This window comes from Penicillium bovifimosum (genome assembly GCF_028826915.1).
Source record: "Penicillium bovifimosum strain IBT 22155 chromosome Unknown utg000005l_segment0_segment0, whole genome shotgun sequence".
NCBI lineage: Eukaryota > Fungi > Ascomycota > Eurotiomycetes > Eurotiales > Aspergillaceae > Penicillium > Penicillium bovifimosum.
Genome location: NW_026622714.1, coordinates 1,010,197 through 1,033,890, shown reverse-complemented (window position 1 = coordinate 1,033,890; position 23,694 = coordinate 1,010,197). Strand labels below are relative to the sequence as shown.

The following is a 23,694-nucleotide window of genomic DNA, read 5'->3' as shown; positions in this document are numbered from 1 at the left end:
GATCTGGAAGACTCATACCCCGGAGGCACTCGGTGATTCAGAGGAATGGGTGGACATGCTCCAGACTCTTATTAATAAAAACGCAGACCAGGGACTTATGCGGCGCTTAGAAAAGTTGACCGAGAGAACAATCACTTGTGATGAACTCTTAACACCGCACCACGGTAAGCACACTGTTCAACTTGATCATCAGTGAGCGACGTTGACCATACGAAATTTGGTAGAGAGCTTCACTCACCTTCCTCTGGATTCTAACGGTTTCGAACCGTCCGGGGACGAGTTAAGAGATATAATGACATATGGGGACACAGCGCGCATGACAGAGAATCGGGAGGTTTTCTACACCACTGGCAACAGGGCTTGGGGACAGTGATGGTGTATGAAGGTTGGCTTTAGCAACCCCTTTCAGGGCCAACGCTTCCACCTACTCCTCCATTCCCCGGCCACGTCTATTCAAATCCGACGGATGTCTCTCGCTCATACAGCGGGAGAATGTTGGGGTAAGTACTATAGCCATAGAGGTCAATTCCTATGGTCGTCAAATAATATTTCAAAACTAAATACCAAGCGCAAACCATTGCTTCTCGCCGCCTCGAAACTCAAAAGCTACCCGGCCATCCTCGGCCAAGTTTCTCAGAACTTCATCCATGAATGGCTCCAGTGCCTGCTGCTTTACCTCATCGGCAATACCCTCCCCGTACATGGTAGTGACAAGCCCTTTAACCGTCACACTGGCCGTCTTTCGTCCGTATTCTCGTCGGATTTCGGTCAGCGTCTGTAAGACCTGGGCGTCCCGTCTTTTCTTCTGCGCCAGCCCCACTGTAATCTTGCCCGGGAGATCGGTGATGACAATACCATGAGCGGGGTAGCCAGTGGTACATCTCTGGGCCTGCAATTTGTTCAAGGATGCCATGTACACGCCGAGTTCCTCTACGGCACTGCTCCCATGGCCCAGAATATTGTCTCCCGTGAACATGGCATTTTCCTCTTCGAGTACAAAGCACACATGATCATGAGAGTGTCCTTGCGCATGAACCACTCGGATAGTGGCGCCTTCTACTCTGAATCGCTGGCCGTCTTCAATAGGTTGTTGGTTTCGTCCAGGCGTGTTCTTGTATGTAGACTGCGGCAGCTCTGGGTAAAGGCGATGGAGGTCGGGAACACCACCCGCATGGTCAACGTGCCAGTGTGTGAGGAAAACATGGGACAGAGAGATGGAGTTATCGATCAAGGTCGATGCAATGATATCCGCCCATTCTGGGATCCTCTGAGCCGTGTCGATGATCAGTCGGTGGGAGCCTGTCCCTACAATATAGATGTTTGTTCCTTGTAGGGTGAACTGAGGGTATCAGCCTCTTCTCCCATAGCCATTTAACATGTAGCCCTTAGACATACCTCATGTCCAATTGTAGGTGTTGTAGCCTTTGACTCTCTGTTTTGTTTGTGATTCTTCTAGGTTTATATAGCGCCAAATTCATCAGGCATTAATTGACTACTGCATGCTCCCCACATTAGCAGTGCGTATTAAAGAGATCTCGGGCCGCGGGAGACCTGCAGATAATCGTGATGTCCTCCAGGGCTGTGTCCCATGTAATCTGCTGGTGTTCTTCTATTGGCTATGAGTCGCTAGTTGTACAGGGTCAGGGTTCAGTCAACGCCAATCCAGTCGAGCATGCGCTATATAAGTCAATACTTCCCTAAGTACTATTCTATTAAAATTCTCTAGATGCTTTATTCAAATAATCTCAAGTCATTACCTTGGAACATGCACAAATTCAGGCAGCGTTCTTCTGGAGGTCCGATCCTCACAGAAAAGAGATTGCTTGGCAAAAGCGGATAACGCCGGCTAACGATTGGATATCGCCGGCTAACGATTGGAGCTCTCTTCTGCTACCTCCCGGGGTTTCATCCATAGCTTCACGAAATACCCACAGCATCCACACTAAAAACAACTTGGAGCGCTCAGGAACGGTTGACGATGGATGGTGTCAGGCCATCCCGTCCAGACAAGCCGTATCAACGCACTTACAAGGCCTGCATCCCTTGCCGGCAGCGCAAGGCCAAATGCGACCTAGGAACCGGTCCCGACGGCCTACCGATCGGCCCACCGTGTGCGCGTTGTCGAAGGGAACTAAGGGAATGCGTGTTCCCCGAGAAACGGGCCTGGGAAAGGTCCCGCAAACGAGGTGCGCTAGAGCCGAGGATATGTTTTATTCGAATTGGCCAATATCTAATAGTTGCAATGTCTAGCGCTATCCCCCGAGAGCTATGAAGCGGGTATATCGCCCCGCCATGGGAGCCAGTTATCAGCAACTTCGCCGGATGGCTCCATCCTCGCACAGGGACAGACACAACATGCGCATCAAGTCAATGAAGCACGCAGCACGATATCCGAAACCAACTTCCATCAGAAGCAAAGCTTTCAGCCAGCATGGCCATATCAGCATGACCAACCTAATCAGGGCTCCTTCGAGCACCAATCTGTAGGGCCTCCACGATCTGAACAATCGCCCTCTCATGCATATGAAAATAACAAGCCGCGATCGAATTCAACACTTGCGAACTCTATGATGCGTACTGTTGTTGCAAGTGGCAATGATGCGCTCAATATTCTCTTCGAGGCAGCGACTGCCCAGGAAGACAACCATGCTGAGGCTAGTTCCGAATCAATAGCCGGGCCCCCATCGGCAGGCCCGAGTACCCATGACCGCACACCAGGGAACTACGAGCCCACGTTTGACCCGGTGGCACGAGTAGTACATCCCGTCCAATTATCTGCCGTGAGTAAAGATATTCTCAATGTCTGGGAGGCTTGTCGATTTGTGAAAATGGGCTGGTTTACTGCTAGAGAGGCCGTTACTTTTGTGGATTTGTGTGTTACCTCGTACATCCTGCGTCTCTGGGACACAAGACTGACTGGAAGCAGATTCTATAAGAACATGTCCTGTCTATCTCCAATTTTAACGGATTTTTACGCCAATCATGCATATCACTACTGGCTGATTAGTCGAGAGCCGGTCCTATGCTCCACAATTCTCATGATATCCTCTCGCTATCACATCCTTCCTGGAGCTGGGGGAGAGTCAAGGAATTTCTTTATTCACCATCGACTCTGGCAACATTGCCAGCAGCTGACGATGAGGTTGATATTTGGACAGGAAAAGTCTACTAAATCCAAAATTCGGAGTCTCGGTACGGTGGAGGCGCTTCTCTTAATGTCGGAATGGCATCCTCGTTCCCTGCATTTTCCGCCCGAAACCGATGGCTGGGACGACGATCTGATCCCAGAAGCCCCGAGACATCACGAGAATAGCGAGTCGAGCACAGTGCCGGATAACCGCTGGATAGACGATATGATCGAGCCCGCACGCAGATCTGACCAGATGTCCTGGATGTTGCTTGGGTCTGCACTATCACTTGCGCACGAGCTGGGCATATTCGAAACAGAAGCGAGCAGCGTCCCAACCGAAGAACCAGAATTGAGAGATCAAATGGCACTCCGCTGGCAACGAGTCCAACGCCTGCTATACGTGTACATAAACCAATTAGCCTGGCGGATTGGGTGTATGTCACCCATACCACAGTCGTTAAACCACGCTATCCTGGGCGGAAGAAAGCCGCAAGGGCTCACTGCACCCGGCAGCACTTGGCTGACCTTCATGGACTCCTGGATTGAGCTAACAAAGCTAGCCAAGTCTGTGACTGACATGTTCTTCCCATCTGCTGCATTCGCACGCCAGCAACTACACAGTGGCCGATACGTCGGTCTCCTTGAGCATTTCCGACCTCTACTCAACCAATGGAAAGACAAGTACCTACAGCCCCAGGTCCTCGACAAAGCATTCTATAACGATCTCTTCATCGAATACCACTTCGTCCGCGTCTACACTCATTCAGTTGGCATGCAAGCAGTCGTGGAGCGGGCCGTCGCAGAGAACGACCCAAATAACTTCGACGGCGTCAGACCTATGGCCATCGACCCAACAGACTACGAATACATCCAAGAGGTGATCGACGGATGTGGCCAGATCCTGCAGAAAGTAACGCATCTAGCCGAAGCGGGTGCCCTCCGATTCTCGCCGGTGCGAATCGTCCTGCGCATCACCAGTGCCTCTATATTCCTAATGAAAGCCCTCAGTCTGGGAACACGCCAAGCGAAGCTCCAGGAATCGCTAGAGATACTCGAAAAGAGCATCGAAGCTCTCAAATCAAATGCCTTGGACGATGTGCATCTGAGCACTCGCTATGCAACTCTGCTAGACATGCATGTCTCGCGTCTGCGGCGTAATCTGCTGGCATCCTCGAAGACAGCGAAAAGCAGCCGCGGAGCTACGAGAAGATCGTCCATGGGTCCTCCTCCTTGGCCGGACGCTGGCGACCGGTCAACACCGATGAGTGCACATGTCTCGCAGGAAATGACGCCGGACCTGGGGTTCATTCCGCCTTTGAACGATGTCGGTGCAGACGATTGGCTTTCGTTGCCGTTCGATCCTTCGATGGCACCGTTTGGTATGAGTCATGGTTGCCAATTTCCAATGTATGAAGGTGGTGCCTTGGATTTCATTTGGAACCTGCCATCATGATGAAGAACACGCTTGTACATAGTTCCGAACGGTCGCAATAATGAGAAGACCATTGGTATACCCCAGGAGCCAAGAGCGAACTTGAAGCATAAGAGAAATAATTCCTGCAGAGGAGAGCAACTCAGGAGGACAAATCCAGACTGCCAGTACTTTTACCTGCAGCTCTCCGCCAACTGGTGAGCCAAGTGCCAACTGGTGTATTAGCACGTGACTGTCACCAGCCATGGCCGCTTCCGGCCTCTTGATCACATCGACAACTATTTCACCTCGTCTGGCATTGGAACTGATGGCGAGCTAGTCTGGCAGCCATTCAACTATGCAGTGTGGCCCTTTCTACTCGGGTCTCTTCAGCTTTTAGAAGGGATTATGTCGCTCCACCACGTACATTAACATGCAGCTACCAGGCAAAATCCACAGCTTGACTGGGACATGGACATTCGATCGTATTTCAAATTAATTCAAAGCAGCAAACAGGTTTCTCAATTCAGAATCGGAGTAGAAGTCCGAACAGCTTTCGAAAACCGAACCTCTTAATCTCTCAGCATGATCTCATCCCTGATCGGCGCTTTGGGCTCGAATTATCGCCGTGACTGCCCATGCTGTTAGCGTTGCATCTCCCCTCCCCAACCTCGGAACACAACACAACATCAAAACCGCATCAAGCAGACCCTCAAAAGCCAATTAAATAATCAAGATGGGTAAACGGGCAGCCACATTCAAACCCACCCTAATAATCCACGGCGGAGCTGGCAACATCCAACGCTCCAAACTCCCCCGGACCTCTACGCCGCACACCACGCCTCCCTCAAATCCTACCTCCGCTCAACCCACGACCTCCTTAAAAACGGAAGCACAGCCCTCGATGCCGTCGTCCACGCCGTCTCCCTCCTGGAAGATGACCCCCTCTTCAACTGCGGGCGCGGCAGCGTCTTCACTAAAGACGGCACAATAGAAATGGAAGCCTCAATAATGACCACCTCCATCAACGAATACGACCCCACCCAACCCGGCGCAATCAAACGCGGCGCCAGCGTCATGGGTCTCCGCAACGTCCGCCACCCCATCAAGCTCGCCCGCGAATCTCTTCTCCGAACGGGCATCGCCGCCGATGGGACACCTACCAATGACGGCGGCTGCCTGCATTCGCAGCTCGTCGCCCCATATATCGAGGATCTCGCACGGGAATGGGGGCTGGAGTTCTGTCCCGATGAGTGGTTTTTCACGCAGAAGAGGTGGGACGAGCACAAGCGCGGCTTGAAGGGCGAAGAGGAGCCGATCTCGCTGAGCCAGGGGACTGTCGGGTGTGTCTGTCTCGATCAGTGGGGCAATCTGGCAGTTGCGACTAGTACCGGCGGCATGACGAATAAATGGCCCGGCCGGATCGGGGATACGCCTTCTATAGGCGCTGGCTTTTGGGCCGAAGCATGGGATGAGATTGCTTCTGGTGCTGGGGTATCGGCGGATTCATCGGTTGGGGGTATGCTTCGCGATGCGAGGAGTTTCTGGGGCGATTGTATGCCAAGGTTCCTGAGGGAGAAATCGCCGGCTTATGCGCCGCTTGTTGCGGAGTCTGAGCCGAAACTGGCGTTTGGGTCGGAAAAGGGTTCTACGGTTTACCAGCCTCCGGCTGCTGAGCACTCGCGTCGTCGGGCTATTGCGCTTTCTGGGACTGGGAATGGGGATTCGTTTCTAAGGATTGCCGCTGCGCGCACGGCTGCGGCTATGTTGAGGTTTTCTTCGCCGGGTACGTTTCCGGATGGTCTTGCGGATGTAGTGACGGCTGTTGCTGGGCCTGGTGGTGAACTTCAACGCTCGGCTGGTTTGAGGTGGCAGAAGACTGGTGAGGGTGAAGGCGGGATTATTGGTATAGAAGCGGAGCTTGCGCCCGTCGATGAGTTGTCGGCTAAACTGCACCGCGGCAAGGTTGTGTTCGACTTTAATTCTGGTGGTATGTGGCGTGCTTGGACGGAGGAGGATGCTGCTGGCAATGACGTTGAGAGGGTCATGGTCTTTCGCGAGGAATATCAGTAATTAGATTTCCATCAATGATGATCGTTAGATCATATAAGAATAACATGTTATCTTGCACATTCGTGCTGGTCTTCGAGTGACCCCATTGTCTTTTAGATCTACCCAGTCCCCAGAAGACTAAAACAGCAAGTCAACAACTTGCGCGTGCCAAGACAAAGACGGGGACAGCCGCAATATCGCCCCACGTGGTTCCACGGTTCCCGTTATGCTTAATGAACAAGGTTCCAGATGCTCCTACAGTAGTACTAGCTCAATATGTATCGCTGATGGACTCACTCATTCCTGAAGTGGCTCCACTATGCTGCATGCAACTGCAAGCTGGAGGCTAGACATGTGATAGTCGGATAATCCATACGGCATACGCTGCTCCTTCACGTGACATTAACTGGTTTCCCAATCCCACAGAATCCGATATACTACTTCGAAGTGAGGTCCGTAGTGCGTACACTTCAGCTCATCCAATTCCTTGTTAGATATGATTCTGCCCACCATTGTCTCCAGTACATACGACCATAGGGTGTGGAAAACAGGGCTTCCCGTCCGCTCAGCCGTACTTAAGCCACACGCCGGTGAGTTAGTAGTTGGGTGGGTGACCACCAGCGAATCCTCACTGTTGTATGTTTTTGTTTTTGAACCATTTGGATTAACGTCAGGATTGGGCTATCATTAGACAGTTGGCCCAAGGACCTGGGGCCCCGCTCGGCAAATTCTTAGCAAGCAGGGGAGGTTGAGAGTCCGGGCAGACGGCAGACCGGTTCTGTGAGTTCTCAGGTTGTCCTAAGTAACAGTGCACTCAGCGTCGGCTATCCGTTCGAGACAGAAGGAATTGCCTGCAACAGTATATCACTGATTAATGGTACTGCAACTGCGTAAGAGGTAGAAACCCTGAGCTTCTGTGTCCGTAGAATCGATTATCAACCAGCTAAACTTGGCGAGGAGGATCGTTGTATCTGTGTCCCTTTGGTTTGTCTACTTGATATGAGTTGTGACCATTGGCGCGGATATGCGCATAAAGATGATTTTCTGAATTAAACGTGAACGTGTCGCTGGGGGTTTTTTGGGATTTTCTGTTTTATGAGAGAACCAAGCTCAATCGTCCTCCGGGAAGACCAGCTATTCCTGCCAGTCTACCTCCGCAGGAGCAGTTGTAGGGGACCGAACCTCTGTGGGATCTGGCGGCAGGAACAAGGGCTCCGCTTCCTGATAAGTTTGGTAAGCGGGCCCATCCACCTCTGACCTCAGCTTTGTGGGATATAGCTGCTGGTACAAGGGCTCCGCTTCCTGATAAGTTTGAAAAGCGGGTCCATGCAGCTCTGAAGTCATCGGATCAACCGTATTTCTGACTTCTTCAAGTAGCCTCCTTGTTTCTCTCATCTCTGCGACTATCTCTCGAAGCAGACATGTCTGCTCGACCTCGTGAGCATCCTCTCGTCCAAAGGATGACGTCCGGGCATGACCGCCGAGGCGAAAGCGACCTAGCCGAGAGGTAAACGCCGAGGATACTTCCTGTGGGCGTGCTTCCTTGGGAGCCGACGCGGAGAGCACAACAGTGGGAGATCGTACTCGTGGGGGCCAAGGCTTGCCTAGACGACGAGCCTTCTGCCGCTCGGCAGCCAGCCACTCACTGAAAGCTTGTGGAGCCGTCGGGTATGTTGGCGTCCTGATCTTTTCGCCATTGAAGACCTGCTTCCACCTGGAAGAGACACTCAGGAACCTGAGGTGGGACCTTGTCATGCTGTTTCACCATAATCAGCCATCGACGAATGGCCAAACTCAGTGGAGCCTTTTGAAAGATCGGCCCACCCTGGGGCAGGCGGGCTATTGTAGTCAAACAGCATGACAAGGTCCCATCTCAGGTTCCTGAGCGTCTCTTCCGCATTATGATACATTTCACCACCACGAAGAATGCAGATGAGGCATGAAAGACCCATACATCAGAGCCATCTACCGATTCGCAGAAATGAATCCACAAGCTTTGGGTGTTGATCAACCAGAAAGCAGACGAGAGACTTCTTCTGCACCTAGGAGATTTGCCCGAGAGGATGCTCACTTGCGATGAGCTCCTCACATCACACCATGGTAAGCACACTGTTCAACTTGATCATCACCGAGCGACATTGACCATACGAAATTGGTAGAGGACTTCACTCACATTTCTCTGGGTTCTAACGGTTTCGAACCGTCCGGGGACGAGCTAAGAGAGATCATGACATCTGGGGACACAGCACGCATGAGAGAGAATCGGCAGGTCTTCTATACCTCTGGCAACATTGTCTGGGCCGTTCGAACGCCTTACTGGTATATTGCCCTGGCCACCGATTCCCAAGGCAATCGCCTGCTGTCGGATGATGTTCTCCATCGTGCTCTTCCCAAGTGGAAGCAGGTCTTCATTGGCGAAAAGGTCAAGATGCCAACATATCCGACGGCTCCACAAGCTTTCAGTGAGTGGCTGGCTGCCGAGCGGCAGAAGGCCCGTCGTCTAGGCAAGCCTTGACCCCCGCCACCTCCCACTGTTGTGCCCTCTGCGTCGGCTTCCAAGGATGCACGCCCACAGGAAGCACGTCGTCTTTTGGAAGAGGGCATGCTCACGAGATCGAGCAGACATGTCTGCTTCGAGAGATAGTCGCAGAGATGAGAGAAACAAGGAGGCTACTTGAAGAAGTCAAAAATACGGTTGATCCGATGACTTCAGAGCTGCATGGACCCGCTTTTCAAACTTATCAGGAAGCGAATCCCTTGTACCAGCAGCTATATCCCACAGAGCTGGATGGACACGCTTACCAACCTTATCAGGAAGCGGGGCCCTTGTACCTGCCGCCTGATCCCATAGAGGTTCGGTCCCCCACAACTGCCCCTGCGGAGGTAGACTGGCAGGAATGGCTGGTCTTCCCGGAGGACGATTGAGCTTGGTTCTCTCATAGAAGAGAAAATCTCAAAAAACCCCCCAGCGACACGTTCGCGTTTGATTCAGGAAATCAACGAAAGAACGGAGGGCAATCGCATCATACTGTTTCTATTTGGTTCAATTTGCAAGGAGAAGAGAAACCCGGAGTGACGGAAAAGGACGGAAAGGAACCAACTGCTGGATGAGTGCTTGAGGATGTGTCCAGGTACCGCTGTCAAGAGTTCTTTCCCTTGTTGATGGACGCCGAGACGGATCATATTGTGAATAAGCTCTTTTGGGAATTGTACACATCATCTTTATGCGCATATCCGCGCCAATAGTCATAACTCATATATCAAGTAGACAAACCAAAAGGACACAGATACAATGTTCCTCCTCACTAAGCTTGGCTGTTTCAAGTCTGATATCGATTCTACGGAGAAGCTCTGGGTCTCTAAGACTCTCTTACACAGTAACATTCATCAGTGACATACACAGTACTGTTTCAAGCATTATCTTCTGTCTCAAACGGATAGGCGAGGCTGAGTCCATTGTTACTTAGGAGTTAGGACCACCTGAGACAACTCAGATGTTCAGAACTGGCCTGCTGTCTGCCTGGACTCTCAATCTCCTCTGCTTGCTAAATATTTGGCGAGCGGAGGCCAGGAAGGTTCTTGAGAGTTAAGCCAACTGTCTAATGATAGCCCAGCCTTAATGTTAAACCAAATAGTTCAAAAACAAAAACATACAACAGTGAGGATTCGCTGGTGGTCACCCACCCAACTACTAACTCACCGGCGTGTGGCTTAAGTACGGCTGAGCGGACGGGAAGCCCTGTTTTCCACACCCTATGGTCGTATGTACCAGATATTGTTGTGATCATAATTATATCCAAGTAATTTAGTTGGATGAGCAGCTGAGCTGAAGTCTGCCGAAGTGCTGTCAGATCGAGAAAGCCCGGCAGCGGTGTTCGACCAATATGTTACCTACCTTGGCAAAGCTACCTGGCAGACAACAAGTCATGGATGTTAGGTTCCGTCTATCTATAGCTGAATACTCGATTCAAAGAGATTGGTTACTCCCAGTCTCGTTGCAGAGCTATGTTTGAAACAGCGTTCAACTGGATCTATCTGAGTCTACCACCCCTGCAACGGCGTCATCAAAGCGAGAACCCCATCTTTCGGAGAAACAGTAGCTGCCTCCCGTACCTCCAGCTTAGCACCAGGAAACTTCAACTCCATATGGAACCTCCCAACAACAGCAGCAACCAAGCAAGCAAGCTCCGACTTCGCAAAGCCCTGCCCAATACAACTGCGCGGACCATGCAAGAAAGTCAAATAGGCATAATTGCTAACCGCCCCACCAGTATTTGCTTTACCGGGACCCATGAACCGGTCTGGGTTGAACACATTCGCGTCCGTTCCCCATAAAGTTTCCATGCGGTTGATGATCCGCGGAGATATGTAGAGTAGCGTGTCCTTGGGAATATGCTTGTCGGCGAGTGTTGTATCGCGAACTGCTGTGCGGATCGTGTTGGGTACGGAAGGGTAGAAGCGGAGCACCTCGTTGCAGACTGCGTTGAGGTATGGTAGGCTATCGACTGCGGCTGCAGTGATTGGAGTTTGATCATCGAGGGAGGGTAGATTGGCGCGGATTTCATCCCGCAGACGGGTTTGCACGGATGGGTGCTTGCAAAGCGCGTAGACAGCCCATTGTAAGGCTGTGGCGGTTGTCTCGTGGCCGGCGCCTAGGAAGGTCATGGATTGATCGACTAGGTTCTCTTCGTCGAAGGTGCCGCTGCTCAGTGCAACGGAGATGATGTCAATACCGGTCTCGGAATTGGGGTCTTGCATCTTTGCTTTCTTTTGTCGGATCATTTGACGTGCGACGTTGCGGATGACATCGCCACTTTCTTGAATCTCTCTGTTGCGTTTGAATGGTAGTTGGTGGATCCATGCTGGGTTACCAAGGAGCATTGTGGCTACGAAGAGTAGCTTCATGTACAGAGGTGGTGCTGCCACAATTTGACGATAGCATCGGTTGAGGGTATTGTCGGGGTCACGGAGGGAGTCGAAGTCATGATCCATACCAGCGACTCCGATGATGTCCAGGGTTGCCCGACTAGCCCAGTTACTGATTTGAACTGTGTTGTCGTTATTACCGCAGGCTTTTCTGTTATCCAGATCTTCCTCGATCATCTTGACCATTTCGGCGCTTTTGGCCCAAAAGACGGGGTAGAGATTCTTTATATGGCGATAGGCGAACGCTGGCATGAGGTTCTTGCGTTGAATCTAGTGTAGATGTTTTCAGCCTGCAGATATATATAAAATGGTCCTCGAATGGCCAGACTGACCTTGTGCTCGTCGCCTTCAGCAAGTAAAATGCCATCCCCAACGATCCGTCGCAAGCTCTGACGAATCAATACCGGTTTCTCGAAGTCATAAACCTTCGTAACAAGCAACTCACCCAAAGCCTTCGGGCTAATTGGCAAAAGCCTCTCAAGGTTGCCGACAATATAGTATCGAAGGAGGTCTTCATTGGGAATGCTTTTCACATGCTCTTCTAGCTGCTCATAGGGGGCTTCAAGCAGGAAACTCCGGGAATTTCCAGTGAGCCAGCTTCGGCCCTGTTGATTTATCAGCAATGCATCGATTTGGTTGAATGGATTCTCTGACTTACCTTGGGAGAATGAATGTGTTTCAATGGAGTCAAATAGTCGGGGTAGAGCACAAACCGATATACCAGCTTCGATGCGGTGATGACCCCGAAGAGGACAGCAGCAGTCACAATTCTAGAGTTGTATATGGTATACTCTGGCTTGAAGTATAGCCCGGCGGCAATGCCGAGATAAAGAATGGTGAAGCTTTCGCTGCCCATGGCTGAATTTGCCCTGAGAATCAGGGAGAAATCTAAATTATGATGGCTATCAGTTTCAAGTTCGCGCACGTAGGCAACTTGTACTGGGCATCAGATTCTCTATCGGGATTTGAGGACTTTTGGGGCTGCGTCGCAGCGTCCAGTATGTATAGCGTCGATGAAAAGTCCGGTGTGGGGTGGACAGACTTGAAGAGACTTGGTACTCTTGGCTCTCTTGGCTCTCTTGGCTCTCTTGGCTCTCTTGGCTGCTTGCGAGATGGGGATTCCCTACGATCTCAGAGTTCGCAAGGTACACTTAGGAAGTAAGCAGTGGCTTTGACTCATGTGAACTGTGAAGCTCAGAAGCTGGATGAATTGATGGTTGAACGAAGATGAAGGAGAGATGTGTAGATGGTAGCCTGGAAGTGACACGTTAGTGACATCGGAGTGATCGGACCGGAGTTAGCGTGTCAAGATAATCCAATTAGCCTAATCAGGGCAAGCTTAGAAGTTACGATCATCTCGAATATTATTGGAATTGATCTCTGATTCGTTACGGAGTAAGGTCTTTTTCGCAATCAATACTGCATTGAGCAGGAAAGGTCCCTGATACAACTCTCTGCCAGACTGCCATATGATGTCGATCTATATGCAAGACTTGTACAACTGCCAACTGTACAACTAGGTACTAGGTATCAACCATGTAAACAGAGCACAATTTGCATATCTCGCTATGAACATAAACCAATGTACATAACCTGACCATTAAGGTCAAGCTTTTATGCATTGAGGTCAGTGACTGTAACTGCGTTGACGTCATCGGATATAGACCTCAAAGGCCGGGGTAAATGGTAATCTCGAACGTTCATGAGAGACTGTTCAGGCGGAAAGTGGTTCAACCAGCGTTTCTTCGGGCATATTCATAAAATGAGATCTTTTATCCCAACAACAGAACAACAGGTTCACGGTGGATTGGACATAGCGTCCCGCGGTCTAATTCAACAACTCAACACGCAACCCTCAATCTACTCCCCCTCGACCCAGTAATCCTCTCAAACTCCCCAAGAGTATGCTCCCAAACCTTCTCCTTCATCCCCTTCTCCCTCAACCCAGCCAACAACTTCACCTCCCCCTCCCCAGCAGCCTCCCCCTTCCAACCCACACTATAAACCCCACTACCAGCAACCCCATCCGTCCCCTTGGTAATCTTCCCGCCATCCAGCTTCACACCAACCGCATCTCCCGTACGGGGAGGATAAATCGCACTCGTCGCAAAGAACAAATGCCTCTCCCCAGACTCGCGAATAGGTATATAAAGCAGCGGCCCGATAACGCTCATCACGAGGAATAAAACCCACCCAACCACCGAATTCGCCTCACGCGCGATCCCCGTCTTCACGACACCGGGGTAATTGTGGACAAAAGTGACTTCGGGCGCTTTCTCAGCCAGCGTCTCCAGCGCCAAGTCAGTCATGGAGACTGACTGCCCGCGCCGCTTGAGCATCGACATGTTCCTGACTTGGAAGTCGGTTTCGTCGACGGGGCCTTCGTGCGTCCCGGCCAGGACGGAGACGACGCGGCGTAGGTGTGTTGCGCGCTTTAGTTCTGGTAGCAGATTGAGGATGAAGCGTGTGCGGGCGTAGTAGGCGGCTGCTAGGATGGTATGTAGGCCTTCAGAGGTGTCTGTATATTCTATTAGAACCGACTGCAACGGTGTATTGATATGATGTGTCAATGGGGGTTACTTTACCTTCACCGGAACGCAGAGTCCCACAGCTAAGGAAGAGGAGATTGATACTCTTTTCTTTGGATTGGATTTCGCGGGTGACAACGTCAACATTTTTGATTAGACTGATGTCCGCCTTTATGAAGATGAAATCTCCTTGTGGGTTCAGTTGTCGGCATTCGGCCGTGATGCGGGCAGCCGCTTCTTCGGAGCGGCCGACGAAGTAGGCGCGTGGGGAGCGAGCTGAGCGAGCGAATTCTTTAAGAGCTGCTTCGCCGATGCCGTTTGTTGCGCCTACGAAGACGGCAACGAGGCCTGGAGGGAATGTGTTGGCGATTTGGGCGTTTGAGGCTTGGACCTCTGATAGAGGGATCATTTTGACGGTTGTTCAGACAATGTGGGGGGTTCGAGAGTCGAGAATTAAGATGCATGGAAGGCTCAATGGGAATCTGCAGAGGTTATCATTCCACAGTATTTATGTTGCAGCGGGACATCGCCGGGCTCCAGCTGTTTTCAGTCATTCGGCCTATTTCTAGTCCGTCACGGACGAAGAACGGAGTTACCCCACGAAGAATGGAAGGATTCACACATCCGGAATTCGGGCAATATGAGGACCGAGATGATTATTCGATTATTCATCGTATTTGACGAAATCTTAAGTCTACTGCATAATCTAAATCTTCCCCCGTCTGTTCAAGTAAGGACCACCACCGGTACCACGACTAGCAAAGCCCCATCGAATCTGGTTCGCCATGGAGATCTCAACGTTGAGATCTTCAGCCCAAGTCCACACCAAGCCGGGGTTCTTCTGGAAGCCCCGACCGACAAGCACAAAGTCCAATCCCTCCTTCTCGAGCAGGGAATCGGCAAGCTCAGCAGTTCCGATCATACCGACCGATCCAACCTTCAGCTTATCCCCAACCGCTTGCTTGACGGCAACAGCAAACGGCGCCTGGAACCCAGCCTTGGCATGGATGTGCTGCTTCTCGTGATTACCGCCAGAACTGATGTCGAGTACATCAATGTCGCCCTTCTCAGCCAGAATCTGCGCAAACCGCACAGTGTCCTCGACACGCCAGCTCGGGCTGTCAGCCTGCGATTCCTCCAACCAGTCGGTAGCAGAGACACGCAGGAAGATAGGCATATTCTCAGGCACATTCTCGCGTGTCAGTTTCGCAACCTCCAGCGACAGACGAATGCGATTCTCAAAGCTACCACCGTACTCATCAGTGCGATCGTTGGTAGCCGGCGACAAGAAACTCATCAGCATGTACCCATGAGCATTATGAATCTCGATAAAGTCAACACCGGCCTTCACAGCCCTCTTTACAGCCTCTACCCAATCCTTCTTGAACGTCTCAATCTCGTCCTTCGTCAGCGCCTGCGGCGTCGGGAACTTCGCATTGAAAGGAACATTCGTCGGACCCTTGACGTTATCCGGCCACCCACCGACTTCTTTGGTCGCCGTAGCCGCCATGCTAAGCCAAGGCGCGACCGTGCTAGCCTTGCGACCAGCATGGGCAAGCTGCACGCCGATAATTTGATTCTGACTGTGGACGAACTCGACGACGCGGCGGAAGGGCTCGATCTGCGAATCTTTCCAGAGACCGGCGTCTTCGGGCGTGATGCGACCGTTCGTCTGCACGGCTGTCGCTTCGGCGATTAGGAGGCCTGGGCCGCGCTGGGCGATTCCGCCTAGGTGCGCGACGTGCCAGTCGGTCATGTGGCCATCGTCGGCGCTGTATTGGCACAGTGGGGAGAGACCGATGCGGTTGTGGAATGTTACGCCGCGGACGGTGAAGGGTTGGAAGAGTTTCGGTGGTTGGGTGCCGTCGGACTGGGGGATTGCGGCAGAACCGGCGGGGGGTGTTTGGGCGGGGGTGAAGTATGAGATGCCCGGGGCGGGCTTGTTCACGATATGCGGGGAGTCTGACATGTTGGTGGTGAGTAATGTGAGGTAGGGACTTGATGACTTGATGAGGTGAAGGAAGGAGAGGAGAAATTGGGACGTTTTATATCCATTTTCTAACTGAAAAACCAGGAAGTACAGTATCTCCAACCTATCCCCACCAGCTTATAAATGCGATTTCTGAATGCTGCTGCCGACTAACCGGCTTCTGCTTAGTTTAACGTCACTGCAGGGGTTTGGGAAGGTCCAAGGTCAATTTGTAATAGAGGAAACGGTAATAGGAAGTGAAGGCGGGCATTCTTCAGAATTTTCACCTCCACAACTGCCGGCAAATGGTTCTCCGCAATTGTGCAATTTGTGATCTTGGGAAGAAGTTGAGCCGGCAGTCTCGGTGGCAACCTCGGAATGAACTGCGAACTTCTGGCCTGAAATATAAGGCAAACATGGAGATTGAAACCTCAGGTGTCAACACGGATGTTATCACTCCGATCAACAAAGCGCTAAAGAAACAATGCAGAAACAGAGAAAATTGACGCCCTCTCACTATTTGGAAAGTTGTCAGTGGTTATTATTCTGTACCACGTACAACTGTATGTACGTATCGACATGATCACTGATCAGTGGCTTAGCGTAGTACCAGCGCTTAGGTACAGAGACTCCGGCGCGTGCAGTTGACGAGTCGGAATGGGCAATCTCGAAGACCCCATTGGACTCCATTCGTGTCTCAGCGTTGAGAGTGGGCCGGTGGGCCAAAGTCAAGGCTGAAGGAACTGGAAGTATGTAAAGAGGCGTTCAGACTTCAATATCCAGGAATAGCAGAAGTGGGCGCCTAGATCGATTACTGAATGTAGGTAGTATAAGGCAACCAGTCTACCAAATACGAAGGAACAAAGAAAAGAAGAGAAGCAATTCAAAAAGCACGACTAGTACTGCGTGGTCGCCTTCATTGTAAAGAAAATCCTCAGCCCTAAAAACCCCAGTTGCGCCTGTGCCTGAAACTTCCCGCGTCTCCACTCCACCCGAACTCCTCTTCCTATTCTCCCCCCTGTTGATGTTTCAACGCTCTTCCCCTTTCCCATTTCCTTTTCCCTCTCCATCTTCCAACACGGTCTTTTCCAGCGCATCCCCTTTGCAAATCTTGCCTATCTCATTCATTCAGCCCTCTCACTCGGCAATTGGCATTCCTTCTCCACAATCCAACCACTGGTGATCCCTTTCTTGGCGTTCAGCGGATCGACACATTGCCCTCGATCGCCAATGAAAGAGTCTCTATTCACTCTTTGAAGACCTCAATGCGTGTCTGAAACACCAACGCTTTTGTTGTCACCACCCAGTACATGTGGACGACATCCCTCGGTCCCTGTCACCTCGATCAACATTCCATTCTACCTCCCGCAGACATGCGCCATTCCCGCGGTTAAGATATTATCATTCCAGTCACTCGCTCATTACGTCTTGAGCTCTGCCTGATTCTTCCAATTTACTCCTATACGTATCTTGTTTTGACTTTGATTCACGACTTTGCCCGGCTGGCCCGAGGAAGTCGATATTGAACCCGTCCGTGATCCCGCCATCTGCTTGACGTCCGCGATCGCTTCCTGGCAGGACCAGGCTCATTGATACGATGTTGTGCTCCGGAGACCGTGAGAAGGGAGATGTGGCCATGGAGGAGAAATGGGACTACGTGGTATGTCACAAGGGCAGATGAATATAGGATTTGGCATACTGATGCGGTTTCTATTAGAATTTGGATGACTTCAAGTCCGAATCGTGCTGGACTCCGTTCTCGTACTTCTTTGTATGGGTGTTTCTATTCGTCTCACTCGCCGTTTACGGAGTTGACACATTCACTGCCGTCAACTTGCTCGCTTTCTCCCGATGGTCTGGTAGAGTCGAACCCGCTATTCCGTTCAATATCTCCCGATGGATCTTCGCCGCCTGCATCATTGCTTCCTTCGTGCTTTTGGCATACCGATGGATACACGCCATCCGCGCTATACGCTCGGGAAGCATTACTCGCAGCTTTCTGGACCCGCTTGCTGTGCGCATTCAGAGTATCCGCTTCGGCAAGAAGGGTCGTGGATACAGAAGATTCGTTGTTTTCGCCGAGTTGACCAAGGATAGAAAAGCAGCGGAATACGTTGCGCTTTATGCATATTTCTCCTTCCAATGTAAGTTCTTTGCCGCCTCGATAGGCTTCCAACACCGCTAATCGATAACCCAGTCTGGATGAACACGATCTTCGCAGATGGCCCGCGCCAAGTTATCAATGCAATCACTCTCTATTCGGTCATGCAGATGGACCTCATTCCTGGAGGGAAAAATGCCGCCCACGATGATGGGACTTCTGCGGTCGGTCAATTCTTTAATAACGTCAAGATCCTGGCCGAGGACAACAATTTGCAGGCGGTGGTCTTATTCGGCATGCTTTTCACCCTCGTCATTTGGGTCCTATTTGTCCTGAAGTTGATCTCGGCCATCGTGCTGTATCTGATCTTCCTCTTTCACCATATTCCGGCTGAAGATGGTACTCTTTCAAGGTACTGCCGTCGCAAGGTTGGTCAGCGTCTTAAGCGCATTGTGCACCGCAAAAACAACAAAGCCCTGGCAAAGGGACTCAAATTACAGAGTCGAACACCCACCCAACCAACCCTGGGCGACTTTGATTCCAAACCAACTCTGCCGTCTATCGCCGGGGACAAAGTCCCTGCGGTGTCTACCTTGTCACGGAGTACTACTCAAACGACCTTGCCACCTTACTCGCGATCAGCTTCGTCAACAGCGCCAGGACACAATCCGACATTGCCAAACCTGGAATTCGATGGCAAGCCACCGTTGAGCCGGACTGCCACTGCATCTTCGGCAATGTCCGAATCTGCCTCGCTGACAGGCAATGCGGCCGGAATGGGGTACAGCCCACTTGATCGTCAGAATCCGACGCTTCCTCCGGTACCTCCCTTGCCGGCCGGCGTTACGTCAAGGATGGGCCCTCAGCCCCGCACAACTCCTGGACCATACGGCAATGATGGTCGGAACGGTCCGGCACCTGGATACAGGAATTTGACTGATAGTAGCTCGGAATCTCGCCCTTATCCGGGCTACACCCCAGCGCCCGAATACGCTTCAGCCGACATGGGCGATGGTTCTGAGGATCATGATTATTTCAACCAAGACCATTCGCCCGCTCACTATGACCCCTACGGTCCCCCGAGGGCTATGTACGGCGGTCAGGCAGGTTATGGCAACCCCAGTGGTCAGAGAGGCCCGTCTCACACACAGCAAGACTATTATGTCCCAGATCCATATTCCACAAGATCCTACACGCCGGCTAGCACACCCGGTCTCTCTACACGGTCACACACCCCGGCAAGCTACCGACCTCCTCCGCCACAATCAGCCGCAATGGCACAGCCTCCGTCCAGATCACTCGCCCCAATGAGCTCGGCTACACCAGCTCCTGGAAATAGCGCCTATGCAGCGTTCAACTCATCAATGCCTTCTCAACCACCCCAACCTTTCACTCAAATCCCACCTAACTTCCGATCGAATACCGCTTCGCCTTCCGCTATGCACCGCGCTCCACCAGGGCACTCATTCAATCGAGCAAACACACACCAATACTGATAAATCCCCTATTGATACGGCCCGATTCCCCAGCCGCAAGGTCATATGGCTTTATCACGATGAAAACCAGGAGCCGGTTCTCCTGTGCTTGATGACCGGATCCCCATTTCCTGATCATGACCAGCGAGCGACTCCGATATCTTATACATACCCCCTTTTTGCTCTACGCGATATCTTTCAAACCTTCTATTCGATACCACCAATCTATTGATTTCTATCCTATCCTATCTCCCTCACACTAGCAAATGCATAGATCTACTTATTCATGTTCTAGTTCTCAACGTAAGGAAGTAATACAATGAGAAACTAGGAAGATATTATTATTATTATACACCGGTAACTCTAGAATATCCAGATGCCGAATGCCAGTAAATTACAATCTCACCACCTCCACCAAAAGCCCACCCCCATCACCAAATCTTCTTAGCAATCATCTCATACCGCTGTACATGATCAACATTAAACTCCTTATCCTTACTCTTATCCTTCTCCTCCTTCTCCTTAACCCTTCTCAAACCCTCGGGATCATCCGCATAGATCAACTTCCTCTTCTCATCCCCAACCTCCACAACCCCCCACCCGCCCACCCTCTGACTCCCCTCAACATCATAATCCCTTACTCTCGGCGCAGCCGCGCCCTCACCATGATGCGCAGACTGTCTGCGCTCACTCTCGAGCTTCGTCTTCCGGTACCTGGAGCGCGCAAAGGCGAGCAATAGCATACCGAGCAACAGCTTCAAGATAAGCAAGACCACGAAGCCGGTTAAGAGGAAGATGGCCGTGAAGATATGCACGCTTTGCGCGGGCGACGGGATCGCGTTCTCGAGGAGAGTGCGGAAGAGAGCGCTTACGTGCGCTGCTGAGGCGGGGATGATGGTGGATAGTGTGAATGGTGGTGCGGAGGGGACTGGGGAGGGAGCGTAGTGGTTGTGGATGGATGTTAGGGATGTTGCTTCCATTGCTGTTGAGGAGGGATTGTGGGGGAGCAGGGCGGCGAGGAACATTTGGTATGTTTGGACGGAGACGCGGAAGAATAGACAGGAGAGTGGGATGACGGGGAGGCCGATGCGGCGGGTGAGGTTTTGTTCGCCGAAGGCGTTGGTGTAGTAGTCTTTTGCGAGGACGTCGAGGAAGCGGCCGTAGATTGCGGGGCGGTTGTTGTTGAATTTGTTGATGTAGGCGTGTTTCAGCCAGTCGACTAGCATTTCCGAGCCCAGGACTACGAGGAAAGGGCCGAGAACTTGGGCGAGGGTTGGGATTATGGAGTTGACGCTGTTGAAGGAGGAAAGGATGGACGAGGGGAAGAGGGTGAAGGCTTGGGGGAGGATTGAGGAAGCGGTGCGCGGGGGCGTGGATAGGGGTGTGCTGTTCGTGCTTGTTGAGGATTGGCTTGTGAAGCTGGAGTTTAGACCGAAGTTGCCAATGAAGTTGAAGGCGCCTGTTTCGACGATGTTGCGAGAGGCGATGATTGTTAGCATTAGCCAGAGTTGGAAGCGTTCCACGACGTCGGCGCAGGTTAATTGGAAGAGGTTGTCTTTTTCGAATTTGCGGAAGACCGTGGATTTGATCTCCACGAATTGGTTGGATAAGAGGAGGGTGATCAAGGCGTTGGAATACGAGTTCACTGCCACGTTCAATGTCATGACTTGGTAGAACAGAGAGGTCGCATGAGAGACGGTGTACACGAGAGCTAACAAGAACAGCCAGAATGGGCGGATGATCTTGCTTCGACCGTCTGGACGACGCTCGAGGGCCTCTCGGGAAAAGAGGCACTCAAGCACATCTTGACCTATGGCAGCCAAGAGTCTGTCGCTGACTTCCAGCACGTTGTAGATGACGTACAGCTTGATAGCGGCCTGTCCACGGATCCAATGATACATTCGGCTGGCATCGAAGTACATCAAAACACAGCAAGTAGCTATCATAAGCAGGCCAGTCAGAATGTCCGCTTTATCGTCTGGAAGCAGTGTGGAGGGCATTGACTTCTTCCGTCGGTGATGATGCCTGCGAGATTCAGAGGACCTGTGCTTCTTCCTTAATCCCTCCGGCTGTGGGTGCCTAGAGTCTTTGTCTGTGGCGATCACATCTGGCCCGGCTGAAGAGCCCGGAGGAAGATGATGAGTGGTGTCAGATTCGCTTTGGCGTCGTTCAGGTTGGTCCTCCTTGCCTGTATGGTTCCTTCTGCGCCACACTCGACCAATCCCATTCAAAACAAATTTACAGGTGAAGCTAACCTCCGCGCCCAGGTTCATCACCCATGATACGACCAAGATGTAGACTGCCTTAATGAATCGCAACGGCATTATCGTGAAAGAATAGAGCCATGCATCAAGGCAGGCAAGACTTCCGAAGCAAAGTACCTGCTCTAGCATGGGTGGAAGCATAAGGAAGTTCATGAGCCTTTCAATCTTCACTCGGGATGATTCATATGGGAAGTCATTAGCTGCGTCACGGTGAATGTACAGCGGCGAAGGTCGACCAGAAGCAAGCTCAAGCTGAAGATAGGTCGGCAGAGAAACTGGAGGCAGAGGGATAGATGATGCCACGGGGGGAGACATAGGTGATTCCATAAGTTGAGGCGATGCGATGAGATTGTTCTTCAAGTCGCGCTCCACCGGGAGCCGTTCCTGTTTTGAGCGCGAAGCCCATGTATGGTTTAAACGATCATTGACTGGGGTGGACGGTACTTGACGACGCATGGCACCAGGGGTCGAAACTGTTCGTGCTGGCTGGGGACGATTCCGGGCATGCGAGCTTTGAGTACTCCGTGGGAAGGCCGGACTCGCTGGCGCAGAAGCATCTCCCAGTAGCACATCCCTAGTTGGTCGTAGTCTTGGCAAAACCTCCGTGGGCAATGGCTTTTCGCTTAGGGTCTGAAGCATAAATTCTGGTACATCTGGTCGAGGAAGGGAAGGGTTGTCGTGAGTGGTGTCGGATACCACTCGTTTCCCAGCGTCCGTTTGTGTACCTAGAGGACGATAGGGTATTGACTGTGGGGATGAAGTGAGCTCCTGGATCTTCTCAGGAGACAACTTCATAACCTTCTCTTTTTCATCCGATAGTTCGTGAGAGATATCATCAGTCAATTCTGCCAGAGCAGCGTTGACCTTAGGGCCTTCGTAGACATCCACGACCGACAACCTGCCAGGATTATCTCCTCCGTCCGATGAATGCTCCATCAGGATACCGAGGCCCTGTTCTGACGATCCTAAGTCCGCTGTTTTGTGTCCACCATTGCTAAAGTGTCTGTCCGATGTCGCATGTCCCCGTTGCGCCTTTGTACCATTGGCACCGTTGGTTGGCTTCCTTTCAGTCTCGCTGTCGAACACCGCCATGAGACCATCTGCGCCATTCCCTTTTCCGCCCCGCGGGTGTGATGTTGGGTGGCTGTCTTCCTCCAGTGTGCCACTCCTCCCTTTTTGAAGCCCATTCTCGGCCATCTTCTGCTGTGGTAGAGCTTCAAGGCATTCAGCAGCAGGACTCATGCTGACCACCTCAAGCTCTCACGATGGCCCAATGTCTTGCAAGTTTGCAAAGACCTTCTCATACCACGAGTGAACGCGACTTCCTGAGGCGCATCATCTAAATCCGGGTCCGTAACTGGGCGATTAAGCTGTGTTCGGAAGGGAAGAGCTCTTGTTGAAACAGATCTGTACGGACAGCAGTAGCGATTTGATTTGTCAGTCGCAATTTATGATTTCAACTTGTAACAGCAGCTGTAAATGTACAGTCTGAGCTGTTCAGAGCATTTGTTAATGTTGGGGTTCGGGGGAAGATAAGGACGGCAGATGGCAGATTATCTGGCAGGTCCGTCGGGGGTGGGCCCGTGCCCGTTATTAGCGCCTCAGGAATCATCTTAATCACGTGCGTGTTGGGGCGGTCAATTCAACGAAACATGGAAATGTCTCGTGAACCTCTGGTCCTCCCTGGAATCGTGGCTTGGCTTCCTGGAGCCCATTGGCTCCTAGGAACCGGATTCTGCTAGCGGATCCCACATAGAGGGATACGGGACATTTTGCACTAGAAGTTCGTCGTTTACAAGACTCAACCAGTGTTCTGCAAGAGACCTCTTCTACCACCG

General features: G+C 51.6%; 7 protein-coding genes across 7 annotated transcripts, besides 2 other annotated features; 2 read left to right on the top strand and 5 right to left on the bottom strand.

Annotated features, from left to right (window-relative positions):
* Window positions 1–556: 556 nt before the first annotated feature.
* tpcB (metallo-beta-lactamase type thioesterase tpcB) lies at window positions 557–2,040 on the bottom strand (the record flags this gene model as incomplete). The annotated part of the gene is made up of 3 exons (XM_056666317.1): window positions 557–1,339; window positions 1,396–1,432; window positions 2,030–2,040. The coding sequence occupies 3 exons, from the start codon at window positions 2,038–2,040 to the stop codon at window positions 557–559; spliced, it is 831 nt and encodes a 276-aa protein (XP_056519913.1).
* On the top strand, window positions 1,979–6,614 carry N7515_005572 (Peptidase T2 asparaginase 2; the record flags this gene model as incomplete). Its single annotated transcript, XM_056666316.1, has 4 exons — window positions 1,979–2,186; window positions 2,251–4,509; window positions 4,606–4,759; window positions 5,294–6,614. The coding sequence occupies 4 exons, from the start codon at window positions 1,979–1,981 to the stop codon at window positions 6,612–6,614; spliced, it is 3,942 nt and encodes a 1,313-aa protein (XP_056519912.1).
* Window positions 6,615–10,192: 3,578 nt separating this feature from the next.
* Window positions 10,193–10,426: a sequence feature (Protein overlapping with rRNA (N7515_005571, KAJ5129532.1) was converted to a misc_feature.).
* Window positions 10,427–10,488: 62 nt separating this feature from the next.
* Window positions 10,489–10,521: a sequence feature (Protein overlapping with rRNA (N7515_005571, KAJ5129532.1) was converted to a misc_feature.).
* A 113-nt stretch (window positions 10,522–10,634) lies between these two features.
* N7515_005570 (cytochrome P450) lies at window positions 10,635–12,375 on the bottom strand (the record flags this gene model as incomplete). Its single annotated transcript, XM_056666314.1, has 3 exons — window positions 10,635–11,789; window positions 11,852–12,124; window positions 12,178–12,375. 3 exons carry the CDS (start codon window positions 12,373–12,375, stop codon window positions 10,635–10,637), a joined length of 1,626 nt encoding a protein of 541 aa, XP_056519910.1.
* Window positions 12,376–13,360: 985 nt separating this feature from the next.
* N7515_005569 (Short-chain dehydrogenase/reductase SDR) lies at window positions 13,361–14,456 on the bottom strand (the record flags this gene model as incomplete). Its single annotated transcript, XM_056666313.1, has 2 exons — window positions 13,361–14,037; window positions 14,105–14,456. The coding sequence occupies 2 exons, from the start codon at window positions 14,454–14,456 to the stop codon at window positions 13,361–13,363; spliced, it is 1,029 nt and encodes a 342-aa protein (XP_056519909.1).
* A 297-nt stretch (window positions 14,457–14,753) lies between these two features.
* On the bottom strand, window positions 14,754–16,016 carry N7515_005568 (NADH:flavin oxidoreductase/NADH oxidase; the record flags this gene model as incomplete). The annotated part of the gene is made up of 1 exon (XM_056666312.1): window positions 14,754–16,016. One exon carries the CDS (start codon window positions 16,014–16,016, stop codon window positions 14,754–14,756), a length of 1,263 nt encoding a protein of 420 aa, XP_056519908.1.
* A 1,597-nt stretch (window positions 16,017–17,613) lies between these two features.
* Window positions 17,614–19,613, top strand: N7515_005567 (uncharacterized protein; the record flags this gene model as incomplete). Its single annotated transcript, XM_056666311.1, has 3 exons — window positions 17,614–17,676; window positions 17,734–18,160; window positions 18,214–19,613. 3 exons carry the CDS (start codon window positions 17,614–17,616, stop codon window positions 19,611–19,613), a joined length of 1,890 nt encoding a protein of 629 aa, XP_056519907.1.
* A 410-nt stretch (window positions 19,614–20,023) lies between these two features.
* N7515_005566 (TAPT1 family protein) lies at window positions 20,024–23,098 on the bottom strand (the record flags this gene model as incomplete). The annotated part of the gene is made up of 1 exon (XM_056666310.1): window positions 20,024–23,098. The coding sequence occupies one exon, from the start codon at window positions 23,096–23,098 to the stop codon at window positions 20,024–20,026; it is 3,075 nt and encodes a 1,024-aa protein (XP_056519906.1).
* Window positions 23,099–23,694: the final 596 nt, after the last annotated feature.